General features: G+C 48.8%; 1 protein-coding gene across 1 annotated transcript in view; it reads left to right on the forward strand.

The window, feature by feature from the left end:
* Positions 1 to 3,622: 3,622 nt before the first annotated feature.
* The window catches only part of LOC308577445 (protein unc-13 homolog A), a 112,382-nt gene continuing 94,342 nt past the window's right edge, over positions 3,623 to 21,662 (forward strand). Inside the window, exons 1-5 of the mRNA XM_081177622.1 lie at positions 3,623 to 3,881; positions 17,607 to 17,636; positions 18,404 to 18,503; positions 20,025 to 20,142; positions 21,168 to 21,291. Coding sequence (XP_081033748.1) covers positions 3,860 to 3,881; positions 17,607 to 17,636; positions 18,404 to 18,503; positions 20,025 to 20,142; positions 21,168 to 21,291 — 394 coding nt within the window. The 5' untranslated portion in view covers positions 3,623 to 3,859. The remainder of the gene's footprint in view (positions 3,882 to 17,606; positions 17,637 to 18,403; positions 18,504 to 20,024; positions 20,143 to 21,167; positions 21,292 to 21,662) is intronic.

Genomic DNA, 21,662 nt, shown 5'->3' on the forward strand with positions numbered 1-21,662 from the left:
TGTATGCCTTATTTTATTTGTTTTTTATCTTATATTTTGGAAATGTACACCCAGGTTTTTTCCCTTTAAATTTTTCGGGGGGCCCCAAGAGAGTGGGGCCCTAAGCTAGAGCTTGTTTAGCTTATAAACCCGGCACAGGCCACGGCAGAGCTCTTTGGATGCCCTCCTGTTCCTAACCCGCCCCCCCCTGTACCCTTCGCACGAGGTGGGAGGCGGCAGCTCCCCCCCCCTTCTCCCAGCCACACTGTGTTATTTTCCTGCCCGTTGTAATTGCAGATAACCACACGGACCCTTCAATCTTCAGCCAATCTGGCAACGATTGTCCCGGGTGTTCAGAGACGCCTTGGGAAATCTGGAGTAGAAGAAGCTCATCGGCACCTTTTTCAAGACGGGGGGTGGGTGGGTAGTGGGTGGGAGAATGCCGTCTTCCTCTTCTTCCTCTTCTTCCTCTTCTTCCTCTTCTTCCTCTTCTTCTTCCTCTTCCTCTTCTTCTTCTTCTTCTTCCTCCTCCTCCTCTTCCTCCTCCTCCTCCTCTTCTTCTTTTTCCTCTTCCTCTTCTTCTTCCTCTTCTTCTTCTTTGGCGATCCTTCTTAGCCGAAATAAAAAAATTCCTTCCAGTAGCACCTTAAAGACCAACTAAGTTAGTTCTTGGTATGAGCTTTCGTGTGCATGCACACTTCTTCAGATACACTGAAACAGAAGTTGCCAGATCCTTCTATATAGTGAGAAGGTGGGGAGGGGTATTACTCAGAAGGGTGGTGGGAATGGGAGATTGGCAGATAGCTGAGATGAGCCTGTTGACGACTCTTAACGACTGCAATAGGTCTTACAGGAAAAGGCAAGGGGTGAGAAGGTGAGAAATGGCTTAGTCATGTATAATGAGATAAGAATCCAATGTCTTTGTTCAGACCAGGTCTCTCCATGGTTTTGAGTTTGGTAATGAGTTGCAATTCAGCAGCTTCTCTTTCCAGTCTATTTCTGAAATTCCTTTGTAGTAAAACAGCTACTTTGAGATCTTGTATAGAATGTCCTGCATGCACACGAAAGCTCATACCTAGAACTAACTTAGTTGGTCTTTAAGGTGCTACTGGAAGGAATTTTTTTATTTTGACTATGGCAGACCAACACGGCTACCTATCTGTAACTTCTTAGCCAAGTAAGACTGTCTTCCAAAACAGGGTTTTAACAATGAGTCCGTAAGGGAGTGTGGAGGCCAATTCTGGATCCCCACGTCCTTCCACAGTGGGGACATAGGTTTCCAGGCAGGAGTCAATCCTGGTGAGGGTATGCCTTGCTCTTAGCACGTTTCTCCCTTGCGTCCTGAGTTCGAGTGTCTTCAAATCCCACAACACCTTTGGTCAAGGCTGTTCTCCAACTGGAGCGCTCGCAGGCCAGTGTTTCCCAATTGTTGGTGTTTATACTACATTTTTTAAAGACTTGCCTTGAGAGAGTATTTGAACCTCTTTTGTTGACCACCAGCATTACGCTTCCCATTCTTAAGTTCGGAATAGAGGAGTTGCTTTGGAAGACGATCATTAGGCATCCTTAGGCGGAAGACCATTGTAATTTAGAGGAGTTAGATCGGGGTCAGGAAACTTTTTCAGCAGGGGGCCGGTCCACTGTCCCTCAGACCTTGTGGGGGCCGGACTATATTTCGGAAGGGGGGGGGATGAACGAATTCCTATGCCCCACAAATAACCCAGAGATGCATTTGAAATAAAAGCACACATTCTACTCACATAAAAACAGGCTGATTCTTGAACCATCTGCGGGCCGGATTGAGAAGGTGATTGGGCTGGATCCGGCCCCCAGGCCTTCATTTCCCTACCCATGACATATCTCTTTCCCTTTACATCCCCGGTTTAAAGTTTGCCGATTGATGCTGGCATAGCTTATTTTCCACACACCTGTGTCAGGAGTTTCCTGTGTTCTAAGTGCTGATTGGCTAGTGGGGAGGATGCCCAGGTGCCATGAATTGGGTTGGAGACTCTCAGCTGCTCTGCATTCCTGTTGAGTTGCCCTCGGTGTCCCGAGCTGATGATGAGTGACGCCTGCTAATCAGGTGCAGTCAATCAAGTCAATCAAAATTGGCTATAAAAGCTGTAGGTTGAAGGAGTTCAGAGAGCTTCTTCCGTAGCTATCAAGCGTCCCTTATTTGGCGGGACAGTCCCTTATCCCAGTGCCATGTCCCACTGCTGCCCCTTATTGATGAGGCTTCGTTTGGCTGCTGGCTGGGCTTTCTGCCTTTGGCTCGGAGGGGCTCAGAAGTTGAACATACCTGTGCCCGGAAAATCCCTTATTTTGGCTGCTGATCCCTTATTTTCGAGGCTGCTGGTCCCTTATTTTCAAATCTAAGTTGACAGCTATGGCTTCTCCACAGGTTAAGGTACCAGTTGCTGTGAGACTGTCGGCTGAGGTCTCTCGCTGCTCTACCTAGAGCTCCAGGCAGCTGAAGGGGAGATGGTGTGCGACTTCTGTCCGGTATGCTATAATTTCCATTTTTTATGCCTACTGCTATCTGTTAACCTTACATGAGAAGCCAAGTTACAGGGAAGCAGACAGAGGGCCTTCTCGGTAGTGGCACCCACCCTGTGGAACACCCTCCCACCAGATGTCAAAGAGAACAACAACTACCAGACTTTTAGAAGACCTCTGAAGGCAGCCCTGTTTAGCGAAGCTTTTAATGTTTGATGCATTACTGTATTTCAATATTTTGTTGGAAGCCGCCCAGAGTGGCTGGGGAAGCCCAGCCAAATGGGCGGGGTATAAATAATAATAATTATTATTTGTCCACTGGTGTGCGTATTGTCTCCAGATCTGGAAAGAACCCAGTCCTTGGTGGAACAGTTCCAAGGGCAGCCCCACGTAGGTAAAGGTAAAGGGACCCCTGACCATTAGGTCCAGTTGTGACCGACTCTGGGGTTGCGGCGCTCATCTCGCTTTATTGGCCGAGGGAGCCGGCGTTTGTCTGCAGACAGCTTCCGGGTCATGTGGCCAGCAGGACTAAGCCGCTTCTGGTGAACCAGAGCAGCACACGGAAACGCCGTTTACCTTTCCGCTGGAGTGGTACCTATTTATCTACTTGCGCTGGTGTGCTTTCGAACTGCTAGGTTCAAAGCCACCAGGTTTCCCCATACCTCTTGTCTGGGATAAGAGGGTGCTAGAGCTCATCTGATTAAAGCGCGGTGCTGATAACGCCAAGGTTGCAGGTCCGAGCATTGCAAGAAGTTGGACCACATGAACCTTAGATGAACCTTCAGACTCTAGGATTCTATGGCCAGATGGGTCTTTGGTCCGGGATCATGAATCAGAAACCGGTTTGCACTCAGTTTCCCATTGGGGTACCCGCTTGACCGTTGTAGGGGGCAAAAGTGGGTCTCCTTTGGCCTCACCCAAACACAGGGCTTCCTCCTTACGTAACTCTGAGTGACAGAATTTCGGAAGCGTGTGGAGATCTGCCTGGTTAACGTAGAGGCGTTTCGGCAGCGTAACTGCGGCCTCTTATAACGGGTGCCTTTAAGATGTGAAATCTCAGCCCAGATCAGGTGGTCCTTTATAAATCCGCCTCCTTTTTTTTTTTTTTGGTCTTCCTCTCTCTCTCCCCCCTCCTCTTTCTCTCTTTCATCACCCTGACGTCAGGAGCTGTCCAAAGGCCTTGGTGCTGAAATAAAATGGCTGGCTGCTAGAGAAAGCCAAGGAAGGTGGAACAATTCCAGAAGTATGCAATTTCCCAGAAGGCGACGACAACGCGCAGTCTCTCCCAACCCAGGTCCGAGCTGAGAGCCAAATCTGAAAAGCCAGCCTCGCCGAAGGGAAGGTGTAAAAAATTGGCGAGAGAGAGAGAAATTAAGAAAGGACTATGTCTTTGCTTTGTGTTGGAGGTAAGGCGTCTTTTAAAAAACCCAAATCAGAGTCTATTCCCATTATCTCTCCAAATAATTATTTCATATATGGGTTTCAATGTCGGTGTGATCCGGATTAGAAATTAGATTCTCGCGCCTCTGCGAAAACGAAGGCGGCGGCGGGGGGGGGGTGCGATTTGACAGCAAAAAGATGGGGCGGTTGGTGGGGTTTTATTTGGGGGTGGGTGGGGGAGATGTATTTTTCTGTTGTGATGCGGTGCGTATTCTGCTCTTGTATCCAGGGATATTTGTCTCTTGTGTGGAGGGATATATAGCGATGCGTTTTGCGGTTACGGACGCTCCTCCGTGTGTCGATGGAAGAGGGGAACCTCGTCTCTGGGGCATATTTAAAAGGCAGGCATTTTTCATGAATGGGAGGTGTGTGTGGCGGAGCCGAGGGTGTGGTATATGTGTGTGTGTGTGTGGCAGAGAGATGCGCTCCTCCGACTCGGACAATCTCCTCGCTTCGGTTTTACGAGGAAAGCTTAGCTGAAAAAGGATCAGGGCTAATTCTCTCATTTTCCTTTCATTTCATCCCTCCAGATGGTTTTTTTCCCCTCCTCTGATAATTGAGGCGCCGAATTAATCCTCCCCCTACTGGCGTGGGGGAAGGTGTGAATTTCGCACCTATCCCACACGTTCCCGTTATTACCATTTAAATGGAAATATCGGGGATCCGGGGTCGGTCGCTTGCACACACACCCCTCGCTAATTTTCAACGTGTCGTTTCCCCCTTTTCTCCCTTGCGTGCGTAAAAGGCAGTGCGGTTAAAAAGGATTTAAAAAACTACCGTATTATATCTGTGCATGCCTACACCTAGCAAGGTTTTTAAAATATATTTCTGTACGGCCAAAGGGGCTGCGTCCGATCCTGGCTGTTGTGGATCACATCCACTGGGGAGCTCCTAACTAGGTTGTGTTCAGAGTAGGCCCGCTGAAATGGATAGGAGTAAGGAAGATCCATGCCCATGGATGGGTCTATTCTGAAACTGGCTGGCGTTGGCGGGTCTTCGCTGAGTCGGATTTAGCTGGATTTCTACCTATCCGGGGAAAGGCTGTGGACAGTGGATCTGCCGCCAGTCAGTGCTAGTCAGCTGCTGTGAGTCAGTGTTGGAAATACGGAGCTAGACGGACTCGGCGTAAGGCAAGCGTCCTGCGATCCTGTATCTATATTGAGAAGTTCTTGTTCTTAATCTGTTTTTTTGGTGTGTTTTTTTAAAGTTCTGTGAAACACGGATGGGGAACAGCTGCCACCCCCACCCCCCAGGGGTTGTTAAACTCCATCTCCCAGCAACCAGCACGGTCAATGGAGCCTGGGCAGCGTGGTTAGAGCGTGGTGCTGAGAAAAGCCAAGGTTGCAGGTTCGATTCCCTGAATGAGACAGCTGCATATTCCTGCATTGCAGAGAATTGGAATAGATGACCCTTAGGGGTGTGTGTGGAGGTCTCCCCGACCCCTTTCCATTCTCCCATTGGTTCCCACAGAAATAATAATAATAATAATAATAATAATAATAATAATAATAATAATAATTAATAATAAATTTATTGTTTATACCCCCCCTTTCTGGCTGGGTTTCCCCAGCCACTCTGGGCAGCTCCCAACAGAATATTAAAAGCACAATAAAACATCAAACCTTAAAAACTTCCCTTAATAATAATAATTTATTATTTATACCCCGCCCATCTGGCTGAGTTTCCCCAGCCACTCTGGGCGGCTTCCAATCAAGTGTTAAAAATAATAAATATTAAAAACTTCCCTAAACAGGGCCGCCTTCAGATGTTTTCTAAAAGTCAGCTAGATGTTTATTTCCTTGACATCTGACGGGAGGGCGTTCCACAGGGCGGGCGCCACCACCAACAAGGCCCTGTGCCTGGTTCCCTGTAAGCTCACTTCATTTATTATTATCCTATTCCACAGTAATGTTACTATTTATACCCTCAACTCATCTGCCTAGGTCGTCCCAGCCACTCCAATAGATTCATATATGTAATAACAAAACATTAGAAGACATCTGAAGGCAGCCCTGTTTAGGGAAGCTTTTAATGTTTGATGCATTACTGTATTTTAATTTGTTGAAAGCCGCCCAGAGTGGCTGGGGAAGCCCAGCCAGATGGGCAGGGTATAAAAAAATTATTATTATTAATATTAAACATTTTAAAAGTTGCCTAGGTTGCAGGAGCAGGGACTGAGCAACGGGAGCTCACCCCGTGGTGGGGATTCGAACCGCTGACCAGTCCTAGGCAGCTCCTTTAAACCATGTCAGACCACTAGGCCATCCAGCCGTGTCGGCACGCTTGGGTTTCAGGCCCGAGCCTGTCGCCAGAGCCCTAACCAGGAGACGGATCAGGGGCCAAAGCTGGGGCAAGCAGGTATTCTGCTGCTCAGCTGCTGTCCTCCTTCCAAAAGATAGAGCAGGATTCTAGCCCTCATGGATTGGCTTAATAAAGGGGTGTTCTGGTGGGAACAGATGTTATTTGAGCAGAGGAGGCCTGTCCCCTTCTGCGGTTTTGAGCAGTTGGCATTCCGGGTTAAATGAATATGGGGCAGGGTGTGTGTGTGTGTGTGTGGTTTGGTGGAAAGGCAAACCGTGGGAATTTGACGCTTTTACTACTTACAGAGACTGCATCCTAATGTTTTAATGTTGTATTTTAATCTTTTTAAATTGTATTGTAATCAACTTGTTTTTATTATTGGTTGTTAGCCGCCCTGAGCCCGGTCTTGGCTGGGGAGGGCGGGGTATAAATAAAAAAAATTGTTATTATTATTATTTCGCCAGATTTGTACACGACTTGGGCGTAAAGAAAATCCTCAGCGCGGTTCTACGGAAAGGATGAATCAATCAGATTATGGGGAAAAGGAGCGTTTAAAAGCAATCCTTAAAAAGGTTCAAACAAAAACAAAATCAGCTTAAAAGCAGGTCGTCTAAACACCCAGGCAGGATTCCTAAGGGACGTTCTCCCAGAAATCTCATCGCTTGAGGGTTTGTAGAAGCTGGTGAGGACCGAGTCTGCAAAAAAAGGGAGGGAATAAAAGGTTAATGGTAGTCATCGGCACAAATCTATAAATCAGAGGTGTCCGATGGGGCCAGGCTTGTCAGCCATTCTGGAGACATGTGCTTTCTGGGAACCGTTTATGAATGAATGTCCTTACGGAAGGCTCCTTCTAGAGATTTGGCAGCGGTGGTGATGTAGTCAGTTGCGGCTGTTTCAACGGTCCCCAATTGGGGGAGCCAAGGGTTCGCAGCAGAAAACAAGCTTGCCCCGTCTTCCATGAGACGGTCGTTCAGATGTTGGAGAATGACCATCGCATCTCCGCTTTTCTAGGTTAAGCATACCCAGTTCCCTCAAAATGTCCAAGTTGTTGCCCATAGAACCAGGAACTGTGTGTTTGAGTATCCCCACTCCAAAAATCTCAACAATCTCCTCTCATGGGTTCCAGTCCTACCCTCCAGGAGAAAACAATCTTGCTCCATCTTCCATGGGATTTGTTGTTTTGTCGTTTAGTCGTGTCCGCCTCTTCGTGACCCCCTGGACCAGAGCACGCCAGGCCCTCCTGTCTTCCACTGCCTCCTGCAATTTGGTCCAACTCATGCTGGTCGCTTCGAGAACACTGTCCCACCATCTCGTCCTCTGTCGCCCCTTCTCCTTGCGCCCTCCATCTTTCCCAACATCAGGGTCTTTTCCAGGGAGTCTTCTCTTCTCCTGAGGTGGCCAAAGTCTTGGAGCCTCAGCTTCAGGATCTGTCCTTCCAGTGAGCACCCAGGGCTGATTTCCTTCAGAATGGAGAGGTTTGATCTTCTTGCAGTCCATGGGACTCTCAAGAGTCTCCTCCAGCACCAGAATTCAAAAGCATCCATTCTTTGGCGATCAGCCTTCTTGATGGTCCAGCTCTCACTTCCATACATCACTACTGGGAAAACCATAACTTTAACTATACGGACCTTTGTTGGCATGGTGATGTCTCTGCTTTTTACTTCCATGGGATAGCCCTTGAGATATTGGAAGACGGCTTTCCTATCTCCTCTCAGTCTCTTTCCCAGCCTAAACATACCCAGCTCCTTCAACCGTTCCTCATCAGGCTTGGCTGCCAGGCCCTTGATCATCGCCTAATATGAATTTGACCAAACTGCAGGAGGCAGTGGAAGACAGGAGGGCCTGGCGTGCTCTGGTCCAGGGGGTCACGAAGAGTCGGACACGACTAAACGACTAAACATTCTGCATGCACTGGTTTCATGGTCCACATGTGCAAATGGCTTGAGATACCTATTAGGCCCATCAATTGCCATATAGCATATACAGGTGAAACTCCAAAAATTAGAATATCATCAAAAAGTTCCTTGATTTCAGGAATTCAGCTTGAAAGGTGAAGCTAATATATGATATAGACTCGTGACATGCAAAGCGAGATATGTCAAGGCTTGATTTGTGATCATTGCCATGATCATGGCGTACAGCTGGTGAAAACCCCAAACTAACCATCTCGGAAAATTAGAATATTCAAGGAAATCAGCAAAACAAGGATTGCAAATCGAGCAAGATTGGACCTCTGAGAAGCAGACACACATCTCGCTTTGCATGTCACGAGTCGATCTCATCTATTAGTTTCACCATTCAAGCTGAATTACTGAAATCAATGAACTTTTCCACGATATTCTAATTTTTCGAGTTTCACCTGTATTCAACACACACAAAAAACAGCGACAATTGTTGACAAAGGACAGCTGGACATATTTTTTTTTATAAGATATTTATTAAAAAAAATTGGATATAAGAAAAAAATGAAAAATAAACATACAGAATAATAAACAATTAAAAACACACATTAATTTTCAATGACATAACTTCCATACCCTTATTTCCTCCGACCTCCTCATACTTCCCTTCTTTGTATTCCAGTTCAATTTGTTAGTTCAGCAAATCCTTACCATTAAACTTTTACCCATTTATAATCCTTTTTTCATGTCTCCTAAAGCATTACAGCTGGAAACCACTTAGTTTCTATCCAAGATCTTTCTAACATTCATTCATTTTACAATATTTCTTTAAATAGTCCTTAAATTTCTTCCAGTCTTCTTTCACCGACTCTTCTCCCTGGTCTCGGATTCTGCCAGTCATCTCAGCCAGTTCCATATAGTCAGTCACCTTCATCTGCCATTCTTCCAGAGTGGGTAGATCTTGTGTCTTCCAATAGGACAGCTGGACATATAAAGGCCCTATTGCCTTCAGTAGCTTAGAGCCTCATCAAACCTAAATCCAGCCCTGTCCATGTGTGTTTGAACCTTGTTGCAACAACAAAGATCAGGTCTACAGACCACTGATTTGTTTCTTCACTTGGCTGGAGATTCCACCTTTTGCTGGTCAGGAGAGTGGCAAAGCCGACGAGCTGGACAGTGGAGTAAAACTGTGCCCATAACATCTGGATTATTAATTCCCCTACTCTGGGTGCCGGTCTCCTAAGAGGAGGGATTGGGGTGTAAGCTCTTTTCCTTCCTCTGCCTCCGAAACAAATCTGCTATTTCTGGCACCGAGCCTAAAACTGACACGGCTTAGAAATCAGACATTGTCGAGAGCTGTTAATTGTAAGGCCCGGCTGACGGTACACAAGCTTGCAAGGATTTGTGATGCGTGGTAAAAGTGGGGAAAAAATAAATAGAACTCTCCTTTGCAGCTGCCTCCTGCATTTTTTAAAATTAGGGCATCGCCCCCACTCAAGATGCAGAGGCACGCAGCTGAAATCTCAGCATTGTCTCCCACCTCGAACGACACACATGGAAAAGGTGTGGTTCATTTTTTGGGGGGAGGGAAGGTCTGAAGGAGGAGCGGAAGCGGCTGCAGCCTCTAGAATTGGCAGGGGAAGAAGTCGTAGATTCATCGAACCCCCGAAGGGACCCATGAGGGTCATCTAGCCCAACCCGCTTTGCAATGCAGGAATCGCAGCTGGAGAATCTCTGACAGATGGCCAGCAAATCTCCACTTCAAAACCGCCAAGGACGGAAAGCCAGCCATCTCCCAAACAAGTCTGTGTCACTGTTGAACGTTGACAAGCTTGAAGGTTGGTCCAGAAGGGTGACCAAGATGGTCGAGGGCAGGGGTCAGCAAACTTTTTCCCTCAGACCTTGTGGGGGGCCGGACTATATTTTGAAAATAAATGAATGAATTCCAATGCCCCACAAATAACCCAGAGATACATTTTAAATAAAAGGACACATTCTACTCATGTAAAAACACATGGATTCCTGGACCGTCTGCGGGCCGGATCGAGAAGGCGATTGGGCCAAATCCGGCCCACAGGCCTTAGGTTGCCTACCCATGGTCAAGGGTCTGGAAACCAAACCTGATGAGGAACGGTTGAAGGATCCGTGTATGTTTAGCCCGGAAAAGAGGAGACTGAGAGGAGATAGGAGAGGCATTTCCAAGTGTATCAAGGTTAAAACACCAGTCACTAAAAACTTCCCTAAACAGGGCTGCCTTCAGATGTCTTCTAAATGTCAGATAGTTGTTTATTTCCTTGACATCTGATGGGAGGGCGCCACCACCGAGAAGGCCCTCTGCCAGGTTCCCTGTAACCTCACTTCTCGCAGGGAGGGAACTGCCAGAAAGCCCTCAGAGCTGGACCTTAATGTCTGGGTTGAACGATACTATGATCAATTCAAACTTCTGGTCCATTTTGCAAAATGTATCCTAGCCTTATCCGGGGGGTGCTGAGACTCGAACCCAGGGCATTCTGCGTGCAAAGGCGGACACTCCAACACAGCCTTTTGCTGGATTAAATGTACCCCTGATGTGCAATTTTAGAAATCTATCAAATGAAACGACGGAGACTTATTCCCCATGCGTCGTTCCCTCTGGCAGCGAGCCAGAGTTCAGAATTAGGGGGAGAAACTGGGGTGCCCCATTGATCCCTGAAGGCACCACTCCCTATCAGATATATTGGTGTCGCAACCATTAAGCTTAGATCAGAAACCCCAAGCCGCCCTATTCCTTCTGTTTCACATGACAATTTGTTCCGAGCTTAAAATGGATCTAACATTTCCCTGCCAGGCGATTTTGGCTTTGAAATCTACCCAGCCATTGTTAAGCAGAGTGGGTGAGTTGCTGAAAATAATAGCTGGCCCGGCATGAAAAGACCAGGAAAGGTTTCAGGGGGTTAAACACTTACAGCCTGTTCAAGCTTTATATTATTTTATATTCGATTGGTTCGATTGGGAACCGCCAGAAGGCCCTCGGTGCTGAACATCAGTGTCCGGGCTGAACGATGGGGGTGGAGACGCTCCTTCAGATCTACTGGGCCATTTAGGGCTTTCAAGGTCAGCACCAACACTTTGAATTGTGCCCAGAAACGTCCTGGGAGCCAATGTAGGTCTTTCAAGACCGGTGTTATGTGGTCTCAGCAGCTGCTCCCAGTCCCCAATCTAGCTGCCGCATTCTGGTTTAGTTGCAGTTTCCGGGTCACCTTCAAAGGTAGCCCCACGTAGAGTGCATGGCAGTAGTCCAAGTGGGAGTTAACCAGAGCATGCACCACTCTGGCCAGACAGTCAGCTTAGCATCATAGAGTTGAAAAGGACTGCAAGAGTCATCTCATCCAACCCTCTACAACGCAAGAATTTGCAGTCGTCCCATCCGGGGGACTGAACCTGCAACCTTGGCGTTATCAGTACCACGCTCTAACCAACTGAGCTATCCAGATTTGCCAACTGAGGTTGATGGAACCGGTCCTTTAACTGGCCTGAATGGACCAGCCTCTGTTGACGGCGGGGCTTCTCCAGTTGACTGTACTTGGGAAACAGAAGGATCCTGAGAACCAGGTATGGCAGATTTTTGCAATCTGAGCTTCCAGAGAGAGAGAGATGCCAACCACATTTTTGTGGGGCTTCGTGAAATGGCCTCGTGTCCTCTCGCTTCTAAGTACAGAGAGAGAGAGAGAGAGAGAGAGAGAGAGGGAGAGTGTGTGTCGGTGTGTCGGCAGCCACATGCCATCTGCAAGTGAAAAGCGAGGAGATTAAAAATAGTTCTGTTAAATGTGAAGGCTTTAAGAGGCAGAATCTAGCAGAGAAGGGAATAAAGGAGCTTTCACAGTAGCAGCAAGAGAGGGAGGTAGAGGAATAAGAACATTTTGGTGTGTGTTTTTTATTATAAAACATTTCTATCCCACTGTTCTGCCAAGCAATGGTGCCGTGCGCAGACCTCTTCAAAATGGAATTAAACCCATTTTCTGTGGCGTCCTGGGGTGCCTTGAAGGATTGTCAGTTGAAAAGTGTCCCTGGATTCATTGGGGAAAAAATCGGGTAACCTCACCCCAAATTCCATCTCTTCTGGTAGATCCTGCTGGATTTCTTTTCTTTTTTGCGTTGTATGAAAGGCAGAGAAAGTCGGGGAAACGGAATAAACAGTTGTGTAGATGCAGCCCTGATCTAACCTAATTTGCACCTATCTCAACCAATCCCTGCTCCTGCCAACCTAGCAGTTCAAAAGCATGTCAGAGTGCAAGTAGATAAATAGGTACCGCTCTGGCGGGAAGGTAAACGGCATTTCTGGTTCGCCAGAAGCGGCTTGGTCATGCTGGCCACATGACCCGGAAGCTGTACGCCGGCTCCCTCAGCCAATAAAGCGAGATGAGCGCCGCAACCCCAGAGTCGGTCACGACAGGACCTAATGGTCAGGGGTCCCTTTACCCTTTACCTTATAGCATATCTCTTTGCACCTGGTTTTTTTTGCAAATCCCTCTCCCTCTCCTGTCTCCAAGAAAAACAACACACCTATATCACACCCACTCTCCTCCCGCAATTGTTTGACTCTCCCCTTCACACAACCCACATTACACGACCTGTAGGAATGACCAGTTCCGCCCGTTCCATCTCTTTACCATTCCAGAGTTGGACTCTATGCCAGGTTCTGTTCCTCCCAAATTCTGGTGAACTCAGAATTCCCAAAGCAATTCTCCCCACCCCCCACCTGGCCCCGAATAAACCCATTTGAATTATTTAATTTAATATATATCATTATCTAAATGTAATATATATCATTATCATCCCAGTAGTGATGTATGGAAGTGAGAGCTGGACCATAAAGAAGGCTGATCGCCAAAGAATGGATGCTTTTGAATTCTGGTGCTGGAGGAGACTCTTGAGAGTCCCATGGACTGCAAGAAGATCAAACCTCTCCATTCGGAAGGAAATCAGCCCCGAGTGCTCACTGGAAGGACAGATCCTGAAGCTGAGGCTCCAAGACTTTGGCCGCCTCAGGAGAAGAGAAGACTCCCTGGAAAAGACCCTGATGTTGGGAAAGATGGAGGGCACAAGGAGAAGGGGACGACAGAGGACGAGATGGTGGGGCAGTGTTCTCGAAGCTACCAGCATGAGTTTGACCAAACTGCGGGAGGCAGTGGAAGACAGGAGGGCCTGGCGTGCTCTGGTCCAGGGGGTCACAAAGAGGCAGACACGACTAAACGACAACAACATCTAAAAGGGAGTGTGCGTGCTGTAAGACCATTAAGTTCAGACATGGAGAAGGACCTCACGGCACCCCTATGGGGCAAACATTGGCACCTCCCTTAAATCGCAGTGGTTGGGAGCTGTGCCAGAAGTTGGTGATATTTCTTGATGCGGGCAGAATGATATCTCGCCGAGTCAACAGAGACGGCGGCAGAGACAGGACACCTGTTCCGTGGGCGGCTCCATATTTCGCTCAGCGCCCGGTGTTTTGTTGTTTTTTTGCTCCCGCCTCCTTCCTCTTCTCTGGAAGGAGACGAGCCTGGAAAAGCAACAACAATGTTTTCTGGCCTTCTGGAATCAAAACCATTCTGTACGTACCAGCGTCCTAGTCCAATCTGGAGACTCGTGGAGGAAGGCACGTTGCGGCGAATCAGCACCACGGAGAGCTCCAGCTGAGCCACTTGCACAAAGGCACAAAGGCACGGGCCATTTTAGTGGTCCCTGCTATCATACTGGGTGCATCGTGGCAGTGGTGTAACACACCCAAGACCTCTTGGGGGCCTCCTATTTCTATCTCAGTGTGCTGGTCCCGGGGGGAAGGTCACCGTTATCGTAGTCAAAGTCCAGTCCTGAGTCACTAGCCTGGAAACAGTTCACAAGGAGCGAGGCGAGGTCCGAAGCAGGAAGCCGGGCGGGGAACAGGAACACTGGAAGGTCAGGTCTGGGTCCGGGTAGGAGCAGGTACTCCACAACAACGTTGCTTCCGCAACCTGGGACCGGGCTGACTGGCCTTTATCTTCTCTGAGGCCAGGGGCGGTCCTGGCCCCCAGGAGACCCGCCTCTCCTGGCCTTAAGGCGAGCACTCCTCCTGGGAGAAACCCGTTCCCTTCGCCTCTCTGCCCTGAGCCTCTGCAGTTCAGGAGAGGCTGAAGGGTTACTGGGCCCAGGGGGAGACTCACCTGTAGGCACTGAGTCCTCAACCACCTCTGGAGCCAGAATGGATTCACCTGGTGCCTGCTCCTGAGGATCTGGCACAGGTGTAGGCGCCTCAGAATCAAGGCCCTGCCCCAGTTCAGCCGGCCCTGGAGGCGGGGACTCCTGTGCAGGCTGGGATTCCTCCGGTTCATCCTCTGAATCGGAATCCCAGGCCATCACACCTGGGGGTCCTGTCTTACACCTGCCCATCATCACAGTTGTGTCAGCTCAAGGCCAATGGAGTCTTAAGGTTGGGGGTGGGAAGCTTTGCAAGCTAGTCTGTTCGGGTGGCTAAGGAGATGCCCCACTAAGCTCAGTCTGCCTACAGCCAGCCCCCCACCTGTTGTAGTCTCATTGCTAAGCCACAAGTGCAGAGCTCAGGGACAGGAGTCCCTGTGCTGGTCCCGTGGGATAACCGTGAGGCGAGGTCCGAGTCCAGTCTGAGGTCGAGGGTGCGGTATGGAGGCTGTCCGTCAAAGCTGAAGCTGGGTCCAAGGCAGGGAGTCGGGTGAGGTCAGGAACTCTGACTGAAGAGCAGGACAGGGTGCCGGCAGGAACAGGCTACCAACAATGTTGCTCCTGCAACTTGGGGCTAGATGGCTTTTATCTGCCCCGAGGCATAGGGCGGCCCCGGCCCACAAGTGACTCGCCTCTCCTGGCCTGGAGGCAAGCCCTCCTCCTGCGGGAACTTAGTTCCCTCCGCCTCTCTGCCCTGAGCCTCTGCAGCCCAGGAGAGGCTGGAGGGTTCCCGGACCCAGAGGCAACCTCAGCTTCCCCTGACGGGGCTGAGAGTGGAGCACCTGCAGGCAATGGGTCCTCCATCACCTCAGGAGCCAGAGCAGACTCACCTGAGGACCCAGCACAGGTGAGCACCCTTCAGGCTCAAGCCCCAGCCCCGGCTCAGCTGGTTCTGGAGGCGGGGAATCCTGTGCAGGCTGGGATTCCTCAGGTTCAGCCTCCGAGTCCGAATCCCAGGCCATCACAGTCCCTCTTGCAGGGAGGGAAGTGCCAGACGGCCCTTGGAGCTGGACCTCAGGCTGAACGATGGGGGTTCCTTCATGGATACCGGGCCGAGGCCGTTTAGAGCTTTAAATGTCAGCACCAACCCTTTGAATTGTGCTTGGAAACGTCCTGGGAGCCCATGTAGGTCTTTCAGGACCAGTGTTATATGGTCTTTGTGGCCACTCCCAGTCACCAGTCTAGCTTCCGCATTCTGGATAAATTGTGTAGGCACCAGTGAAAGGCACCTATGAGGCTGCTGGCTGTGGTTCCATGGGCCTTGGTTCTGTGGACTCTAGTTTGTTCATTCATTCATGATTCCAATATCTCACCCTTCCTCCCATCCGGAGCTCAGGGTGGCTAACGGCTGACAGGTTCAACAATCATACGCAACAGCACATTGTTGAAACCACAAGCTCCTAACAGCAACAATTCGGCAGCGAATAATGTCAGGAAAACCACAGCTAAAAATAGTTCTCCCCACCCCCACCCTTTATACAAATGCCTGGCTAGTAAAAAAATAATAAATTAAAATCTCTGGCTTCCGAGTGAGACACTTAGTCTAAGGTAGTACAATGGACAGCATTTCAGCACTATGGAGAGCTCTAAGTGAGACACTTCTCTCTCTCAAAAAAAACACCACCACCCAGCTGGAATTTGAACCCTGGTCTTCCACGCTACAACTGCCTCATTTACCTTAGCTGGGTTGCAAAAAAATAATAATTCTTACTTCAGATCACCACCAGCTGCTTCTTTTTCAAAAAAGGGAGTCTTTTTATATATGTGTCCAAAAAAAATCAACTAGTTGCATTATATTGTGCGTTTTATTTCGTCGGTCCGAGACTGTAGTGGTTAATTCATTCAAAGGCGAGGCGGAGTTGACAGCGTTCCAGAAGATGCGAGAGGAAAGAAAAAGCTGGTTCAAACCAGTTCTGAGCCATTCAGGAGCGGAGGAGTTCAAGTGCGAGAGAGAATCCATCTTCCCACATGTTCCCCTCATTGCCCAGAGGCTGCGCGGCAATGCAAAATGCAATGTCACTCTGACGGCTCAGAAGTAGGTCACCAGATTTCTGGGAGCGAGGGAAATGGATTTAACCCAGTCCCTTAGCCAGCCGAGAATTAGGGCAAATAAACAGGAAGGAAGATCTGCCGGGTTCCTTTAAGACAGCGATGGGAAGAGTGCTGGGCCAATCAATTGTTTCCCTTTTTTCTTCTTCTTTTAATCTTCAATGAATGGGTGAAGGCGTCGCCTTCAAAACACATCAGAGAAAATGTTGGTGAAATTCTCGGGGCTTCAGGTTGTGCTGGGTGCTGTGAGTGCCCTTGCTTATACAGTCGTACTTCAGAAGTCGAACGGAATCCATTCCAGAAGTCCGTTTGACTTCCAAAACGTTCGGAAACCAAAGCACTTGGTCTAAGGTAGCACAATGGACAGCTCCCAAGTCAGCAAGGCAGGGGAGCGTTTCAGAACCATGGAGAGCTCTGAGTGAGACACCTCTTTCTATATATAAAAAAAAATATTCTACTTTAGAATGTGCTACCTTAGACCAAAGCTCCTTCAGCCAATCAGAAGAGCCCGACGTTCGGCTTCCAAAAATCATTCGGAAACCAGAACACTCACTTCCGGGTTTTCGGCATTTGGGAACCAAGGCACCACTGTAATAATAATAATTAATAATAATTAATAATAATAATAATAATAATAATAATAATAATAATAATAATAATAATATTTTATTTATATCCCGCCCTCCCCAGCCGAAGCCGGGCTCAGAGCGGCTAACAACAGTAAAATGATAAAACATTCTAAAATCATTTCATTATAAAATTAATTCAAAACAGATTAATGACAACTATTGAGCTAGAGTTCTGTGAGGATAGCCAAAGGAGGGAGTCAGGTTGTGCCCTGCCCAAAGGCCTGGAGGAACAGCTCTGTCTTGCAGGCCCTGCGGAAAGATGTCAAGTCCCGCAGGGCCCTAGTCTCTTGGGACAGAGCATTCCACCAGATCGGGGCCACAGCCGAAAAAGCCCTGGCTCTGTTTGAGGCCAGCCTAACCTCCCTGTGGCCTGGGACCTCCAAGATGATTTTTATTTGAAGACCGTAAGTTCCTCTGTGGGACATACCAGGAGAGGCGGTCCCATAGGTATACTGAATATGCTTTGTGTTCTGTTTACACGGTCATGCGCTAGTTTGGACATATCTTTCTGATAAATCAATTTTTAAATCAAGTGAAAGAAAAAGAGAGCACATATTGAATGGTACAACTAACCCTTCTGCTTTCTCCTTTTCCCTTCCAGTCAAGAAAGCCAAATTTGACGGCCCCCAAGGTGAGTCCTTCCTCTTCTCCTTGTTGTACACGGGGAGTCATGCGACTGTTGAGAATGACTAAGCATTGCCCCCAGGGGCGCGGGTGGCGCTGTGGGTTAAACCACAGAGCCTAGAGCTTGCCGATCAGATGGGTGGCGGTTCGAATCCCCGCGATGGACGGGGTGAGCTCCCGTTGCTCGGTCCCTGCTCCTGCCAACCTAGCAGTTCGAAAGCACGTCAAAGTGCAAGTAGATAAATAGGTACCACTCCGGCGGGAAGGTAAACGGCGTTTCCGTGCGCTGCTCTGGTTCGCCAGAAGCGGCTTAGTCCTGCTGGCCACATGACTCGGAAGCTGTACACCGGCTCCCTCGGCCAATAAAGCGAGATGAGCGCAGCAACCCCAGAGTCGGCCACGACTGGACCTAATGGTTAGGGGTCTCTTTACCTTTAACCATTGCCCCACGTTGAGAGCCTTGTTGCTGCGGCTTAGCAGCAACCAACCGTTGGCTCGTCCAAGCCAGGACGCAATATCAGAGGGGATTTCTGTCTTCCCGTGTGCTTTCTTTGAGCAATAAGCTCTACCTTGTCAGATCAACCTACCCAGATCAGGGCCATTTTAAGCATATCCGGCGCTGTGGTGCAAAGATCCCTCAGACCCTCCCCACTTTCCCACTGTTGGGGCTGTTTTTCATTCAGACAAAGGGCTTTTCTCTGACAGACACCGGTTCTCTTCTCTCTCTCCACCTATCCTATTCTGTGTCCCTTCCCCCCTCTCCTCCCCGTACAGAAAAATTCAACACATACGTCACCCTCAAAGTCCAGAATGTGAAGAGCACGACGATAGCAGTGCGAGGAAACCTTCCATGCTGGGAACAAGACTTCATGTTGTAAGTGGAGCTGCTCTCTAGCGCTCATTCGGAACAAACAGCAATCTGGGTTTCTGGCTGTTTCTTGCTGTTGGTTCTAGTTTGGAGCTCAATAGTGGGAAAGGAGAGAGGAAAGTGTGGACAGGGAGCCCTCAGTCTGCCTGTTGATTTTGCTTGGATAAATACAATATTTGGAATGAGGTTATACAAAATGCCGTAGGCTATTCATATTTACGTATGTATTAGGATAGCAATATCAATGTATGGGTTAAGGTATTTTTTGTGTGTGTTTTCTTTCTTTCTCTACACATTTTGGTGCCTTTTTATTTTTATTTATATCACTTTATTTCTTTATAATTGAAAACTTTCCCATAAAATATGACTTTTAGAAGACATCTGAAGGCAGTCTGTTTAGGGAAGTTTTTAACGTTTGATGTTATATTCTGTTGTGAGCCCTTTAGAGATTTTTCAACAAATTTGGTGAACTTTGCTGAAACCGAACCAGTTCATTTCAAGCACTCAGAGAACAGAAGTGACAGATTTACATATAAGCTAAACAAGCTATAGCTTAGGGCCCCATTCTCTTGGGGCCCCCAAAAAAATTTAAAGGGGAAAAACCCCTGGATGTACATTTCCAAAATATAAGATAAAAACAAATGAAATAAAACCTACATACAACAATGGTGTCTTGTGTTGTGTAGGCTCCTATGATGTAAGTCATGGGCCCGGCCTGCTAGCCTGCTCCCTAAAATATCCCTGGTTTGCAGCGGCGTAGCGTGAGTTGTCAGCACCCGGGGCAACGCAAGTAATTTGCGCCCCCTAACCCGGGGCAAGGCACGTAATTTGCGCCCCCCCTAACCTGCGAGTTGCCGCTGGCGCTGCCGCCCAAACGACGCCGCTTGCCCGGAGGAGGAGGGGGGCAGAGAGGCGAGGAAAATGCAACGGCCCAGCAGCTGCAGCAGCAGCGGCGGAGGTGGGGCTGTGAGGAGGGGCTGCCTGGCGCGTCCTCCGCGGCGAGCGCTGAGAGCCGCTGCCTGCCGGGCGCCTTCAGCCCGGACGCGCGCACAGCTCGTCGGTTCCGCGAGACATGCGGCTCCGCTACAGCCTGCGCCCAAGGCTCTTCGGCGACTCCGGAGACAGCGAGCGCGCCTCCCCAGATGTTGCGCCCGGTGCGGCCTGCCCCCATTGCACCCCCCACGCTACGCCACTGCTGGTTTGCCCCTTTCTATATATAGGGTGCCTACATTCTGCATGGACTGGTTGCAGGGCAACATGGACAAATGGCTTGAGATACCTATTAGGTCCATAAATTACCATATAGCTGCATATATTCAACACAAAAACCAGCTGCAATTTGTTCTTGACAAAGGACAGCTGGACATAGAAAGGGCCCCATTCCCTTCAGGAGCTGAGGGCCTCATCAAACCGAAATCCAGCCCTGGAGAGGAGGTCGAGAAACCAGGGGCTTGTCCATATATTCTTAAGGCATTGGCCGTTCCTGAGAACGGGCGCCGTGCGATTAAAACTACGTTTTTCTTGCAGCGAAATCAACCGCCTGGACCTCGGGCTGACAGTGGAAGTGTGGAACAAGGGTCTAATCTGGGACACGATGGTGGGGACCGTGTGGATTCCGCTAAGCACGATCCGGCAATCCAACGAGGTGCGTGGAAAGTGTGGGAATGTCCAGGGAGTCAGGAGAGGATATACTGTTTATTAATAGCTTTCCTAGCTTGCGCTAGCAAGTTCCTTTACTTAGCGGAGTTTACATTCCCCTTTTAAACACACAGCGGATAACTGGTTGCAGGCTCGTGTGAGCCTCTTGCTATTAGGTTCCTGGTAAGTTCCCTTATGGGACGCGGGTGGCGCTGTGGGTTAAACCACAGAGCCTTGGGCTTGCCGATCAGAAGGTCGGCGGTTCAAATCCCCTCAATGACGGGGTGAGCTCCCGCTGCTCGGTCCCTGCTCCTGCCAACCTAGCAGTTCGAAAGCACGTCAAAGTGCAAGTAGATAAATAGGTACCGCTCCGGCGGGAAGGTAAACGGCGTTTCCGTGCGCTGCTCTGGTTCGCCAGAAGCGGCTTAGTCCTGCTGGCCACATGACCCGGAAGCTGTACGCCGGCTCCCTCGGCCAGTAAAGCGAGATGAGCGCCGCAACCCCAGAGTCGGTCACGACTGGACCTAATGGTCAGGGGTCCCTTTACCCTTTACCTTTAAGTTCCCTTATATCCCTCTTAAAAGAATAAACACGCCACAATCTTGTGTAAAGTATTATAAAAGAAGTTTACTCACATCATCAGTTCACAGTTGGATCCCTGAAGGCAGAATTGGTTACAAAGTATATACATGTGGATCTATCCCGTGTCCTCTGTTAGCTAAAAGCCAAAAGCAGAACAATTCTAGCTTAAAAGCTGCTCCGACGACAGAGGAAGTCAAAGAGAGAGAGATGGCTGTGTGCCTTGTCCTTTTGTTACCTGGACAGGTAAGGCCACGCCCACCTCTCGTCACATGCAAAGGAAGGATGTCCCAGCCAGGAGGAAACAGGAAGTTTTCGACTGGCTGGACCAAACATTTCCCAGCATGGCCACTCTAGGAAAACAAGGAATGTTGTACTTGACTGCTACTTTGAAATCACGTCCCACATTTTGCAATGGCTGGGCTAAATCTAAACCTCTTTCTTCCATCCCAGGAGGGCCCCGGGGAATGGCTGACTCTCGACTCCCATGTCATCATGACGGACAACGAGATCTCTGGGACCAAGGACCCAACTTTCCACCGCATCCTTTTGGACACTCGCTTTGAACTCCCGCTTGGTAGGGAAGGAGGGATGGATTGGGTTGTAAAGTGGTGTGTGTGTGTGTGTGTGTGTGTGTGTGTGTGTGTGTGTGTGTTTACCCCAATACAGTGGTCCCTTGGTTCTCAAACTTAATCCGTTCCGGAAGTCCATTCCAAAACCAAAGCGTTCCAAAACTGAGGCGCGCTTTCCCATAGAAAGTCATGCAAAACGGATTAATCCGTTCCAGACTTTTAAAAACAAACCATAAAACAGCAATTTAACATGGGTTTTACTATCTAGTGAGGCCACGGATCCCTAAAACGAAAGCAATAAACAGTGTACTGCAGTCACATAATCAATCAGTAGCTGAACTTAGTTCCACACAGTCACAAAAACAAAACAAAAAGA

This window comes from Podarcis bocagei (genome assembly GCF_964188305.1).
Source record: "Podarcis bocagei genome assembly, chromosome: 18".
Taxonomy (NCBI): domain Eukaryota; kingdom Metazoa; phylum Chordata; class Lepidosauria; order Squamata; family Lacertidae; genus Podarcis; species Podarcis bocagei.